The sequence below is a fragment of the Alligator sinensis genome, unplaced genomic scaffold (assembly GCF_000455745.1).
Source record: "Alligator sinensis unplaced genomic scaffold, ASM45574v1 scaffold228_1, whole genome shotgun sequence".
Lineage (NCBI taxonomy): Eukaryota > Metazoa > Chordata > Crocodylia > Alligatoridae > Alligator > Alligator sinensis.
Window position 1 is genome coordinate 1,653,366 of NW_005842044.1, and position 3,868 is coordinate 1,657,233.

General features: G+C 58.5%; 1 protein-coding gene across 1 annotated transcript in view; it reads left to right on the forward strand.

The window, feature by feature from the left end:
- LOC102385759 (DNA replication complex GINS protein PSF2) overlaps positions 1-3,862 on the forward strand; it is a 28,501-nt gene extending 24,639 nt beyond the window's left edge. The window contains exons 4-7 of the mRNA XM_014519510.1: positions 207-348; positions 1,184-1,283; positions 2,324-2,450; positions 2,843-3,862. Of these exons, the coding sequence (XP_014374996.1) occupies positions 207-348; positions 1,184-1,283; positions 2,324-2,450; positions 2,843-2,968 (495 nt within the window). The 3' untranslated portion in view covers positions 2,969-3,862. The remainder of the gene's footprint in view (positions 1-206; positions 349-1,183; positions 1,284-2,323; positions 2,451-2,842) is intronic.
- Positions 3,863-3,868: the final 6 nt, after the last annotated feature.

The following is a 3,868-nucleotide window of genomic DNA, read 5'->3' on the forward strand; positions in this document are numbered from 1 at the left end:
GGGGCCAGGGGGCGGGGTGGATTAGGGGCGGGGCCAGAGGGAGGCATTTTGGGGGTGGGCCTTGTGAGAGGGGCCAGAGGGGAGGGGTTGAGACAATGAGGGACAGAGGAGGTGGGAGTGGTCAGCTGGGAGGGCGTGGCCAGAGGGGTGGGCGTGGCCAGCAGGGATAGGGAGGGGGTCCCCCCCCCCTCCCCGGGGTGCCCTAGCAGCCCCTGACCCTGTGGCTCTTGCAGGGAGATCTGGGTCCCTTTAACCCGGGGCTGCCCGTGGAGGTGCCGCTCTGGCTGGCCATTAACCTGAAGCAGAGGCAGAAATGTCGCCTGATCCCTCCCGACTGGATGGACGTGGGTAAGGAGACCGCCCGCTCGAAGCTGAGGCCTGGGGGGAGCTCGTCCGTGCGTGGGGACGAACGTCCTGCAACGCTGGTTCTCCTCCTTTAATGGGGAAATCCCCGGAGCGAGTGAAGGGGGCGCAACCGTGGTGCAGCACTGCCAGCCCCATCCTCGCTCCCTGTGCCTTGCTTTGGGAAGACGGGGATGCCACCTGCTTCCCTGAGCGCCATCGCTGGCGTGTCGCGGGCTCGGGTGTCTGTACAAGCGCGGCCTGCTGTTAACTGCTCCTTCGCCTCCCTGTAGCACCTTCCCCACGGGCTGCGTCCCGAGGGAAGGGTGCCTGCGGAGCGCGGCGGCGCTCTCATTTACTCGGGATCGTGCGATCCCGCAGGGCATCGGGAATAGAAGCAGCCCTGACGCCACGCAGTGATGCTGCTGGGTGGAATAAGGGCCCGAGCTCCCTCCGGTCCAGCCAACGTGCGGCTGAGAGCAGGGGCAGGGACGGTGCCTCGGTGCTGATGCCTCTCGCTGTCCGACCTTCCTCTGCACTCCCGAGGGCACAGAATTGACGAGCCAAGACCCGACTTGGCAGAAAGGTCCCCTTGAGGCCTTCTCCCAGCGTGCGGAGCTGACTGCCAGTGCCTCTTGTCATCGTTTTGGGTCGAAGGGAGTTAATTTCTGCCTGATGAGCTAGGGCTCCCATGGTAAAGCTGCCAAGGGTACCAGAACAGTCTCCCCTCTTGCAGGAGCCATCTCCACCTCGTCCAAGGGGGCTGCTTCTGCTGGGAGTAGATAAATCCAGAGCTGTGGAGCATCTGGCAAAAGCCTGACTCTCCCCAAATGTGTTTCAGAAAAGCTGGAGGCCATCCGGGATCAGGAACGCAAGGAGGACACCTTCACCCCGATGCCCAGTCCCTACTACATGGAGCTCACCAAGCTGCTCTTAAACTAGTAAGTCGCTTCCTTGTAGCCAGGTGGAAGTACTTTCTTCCCTGGGGAAATACCCAGGAATATGATGCTGAAAAACTAGTGAGGTTATAGGGGATGGAGTTGCAGACCCACAGGGAAGCGTCCTACGCAGAGCACGTCAGGGTTTTGCTAGAGCACTCGGCTTATCGCAGCCTTTGGATCTGTTCACCCGGTGTCACTTGTTACGAAGTCTGATCAGGGCTCCCGTGCTCTGTCAAGGGGCGGCTGAGTGTACTGACCTTGGGCGGAGAGGCCACACGCTCTGGCTTTGTGCAGACCCTCGATTGCTGCCGGAGGCCCAGCAGCCTAATCCTTCCCAGTCTGCTGCCTCCGTGCTGTCCTTTCCTAGCCCGGTACACACAGGTCAGGGATATCCCAGGCAGGACTCGCGTCCCCTGAAACATTCCCATTGCGCACAGTCTGCTGGCCAGTAATTTACTGAGCACGGACTCTTCTCTCCTCAAGCCCCTGCTCACGGTCACTTGAAGCACTAATTGCTTCCTCCTGAGATCTCAGCAGATCCCATCGTTGCATTACAATAACCTGTGGCTGTGTTCGTGTGAGCTGCTTGGATCTCTGGAGGTCTGTGGGGCTGTGCCAATGGGTCCAGCTCACTTGGTCCCAAAAGCTGTGGGGTCGGTGATGAGAGCACAGTGCCGACCTCGAGCTCTCATCACAGCCGAGCCATTTAAATTGGCTGTTTACGTGTGTCTTTGGCCAGATTATTGTACCTCCTTGGCCTCAGACCAGCTGGGCTCTCACAGAGCAGAAGGACTATGCTGCCAACCAGATGCTGCTGCAGAGTTCAGATTTCCTGGGTAAATAAACGATCCTGAAAAAGCCCCGGCAGCAGCAGCACCAGCTTGGCTTTTAGTGCTGAGTTCCTTTTTTTTTTTTTCATAAAGCAAACTGCTCTGCTTATGCCTCCGAGGTTTGAGAAGCTGCCAACATGACTTATGCCAGTGACTTAATGTATTAGTCCCTTGCAGCCTGTTCTGATCCGCGCTCTCCTCCTCCTCCAGCGCCTCAGACAACATCCCAAGAGCAGATGAAATCCGAACGCTGGTGAAGGATACCTGGGACACGCGCATCGCAAAGCTGCGGCTGTCTGCGGACAGCTTCGTCAGGCAGCAGGAAGCCCATGCCAAGGTACGGGGTGGACCGATAGGCTTGCTAGTCCCTTCCACGGGTGGCCAAGGCGCGCTGCGATTGTGCAGGTCTTTGGCCGATCAAAGCCACAGACAGACGTGCCAGGAGTGGCTCTTTCTCCCGCTGCAATAGGAGCATCTGTCAGTCAAGAACTAAAGCCATATGCTTAAGCTTCCGTTTACGGTCAGGCTGCAGCTCCGTTTGCATGATGACAACAGCACCGTTGTCACGTTCCTCTCTGCTGGGCCTGCCCCTTGGGATGCAGCCAAAGGGCATATGCATGTCTTCATTGTTCAAGCGGCTGTCCCAGTTCCTTTCCTTTGACTGGCCTTTGCTGTCATAGAAGCCCTCGGGCCTCCCCTATAACAACCCCCTCCTTGGTTTTTCTTTAGCTGGACAACCTGACCTTGATGGAGATCAACACAACTGGGACGTTCCTCACTCAAGCCTTAAATCACATGTACAAGTTGCGGACAAACCTCCAGCCCAGCGAGAGCGCCCAGTCTCAGGATTTCTAGCCTGGGATGGGACAGCTATGGCTGCTACTCAGACTGTATGCGTGAGTCCTGCTGCACCTTCCTTAAGGCCACCGGTCTCCTTCAGTGCCCCTGGCAGCCTGCCATGACCTTCTGGAAACCCAGGGCTTTGGGGCAGCTGTAAGTGGCCTAGTCGCTGCACAAAGGCAGGAGTTTCCTGGTGCTTGCATACTAATCAGTCCAAGGCCACTGTTAACCGGGGCACTCCCTGCTCAGCAGCTCTGCAGCCCACCCCTGCTCTTGGAACAGCCTTGCAAAGCAAATGCGCCTGCCTGGCAGATCCTCTCCCCCGGCTCCTGTGCAGCTGCCAGGCCAAGATGAATCGGCTGCAGAACTTGGGTGCGGCCTGGAGGGGTTGTTTTCTCCCACTCCCTCATGCTTTGCTGCTTGGGCTTTCTGTCTGCTTCAGCTACATGGAGCAGCAGTAAATCTGCTCCTCTCTTTCCCGGGGGCTGTAGGAGTGCCTGAGGGCCCTGCCTGCTGCTGGCTGAAAATGAAGATGGAGAGGGGCTGGTTTAAACACCTGATTGGGTGCCAGCTGTCCCTGCCTAGCAGTGAAGCACAGGCTTAACCCACTCCTGGCTACTGCTTGCCGTCTCTGGGGACAGGCAATGGAGGGGTCTGCAGGGCTGGCTTGCCAGGGTCATGTCATGGATGTGAGGGAGAAATACAAGACAGCAATGCATGCTGGCAGGGCAGGGCAGGAGTCCTGACAGGCGGTGGGGGGGTGCTGTTCCTGCTGGGGCCAGCAGAGACTTTGCAGCAAATGCTCCTTGCTCCCCTGTTTTCAGCGTCTGGTTGGGAAGGGCGGGTCATCTTGGTATCAAGGGGGCAGCGTGGGGATGGGGCAGGCGGTTCTGGCCATGCCGCTACCTGCTGGCC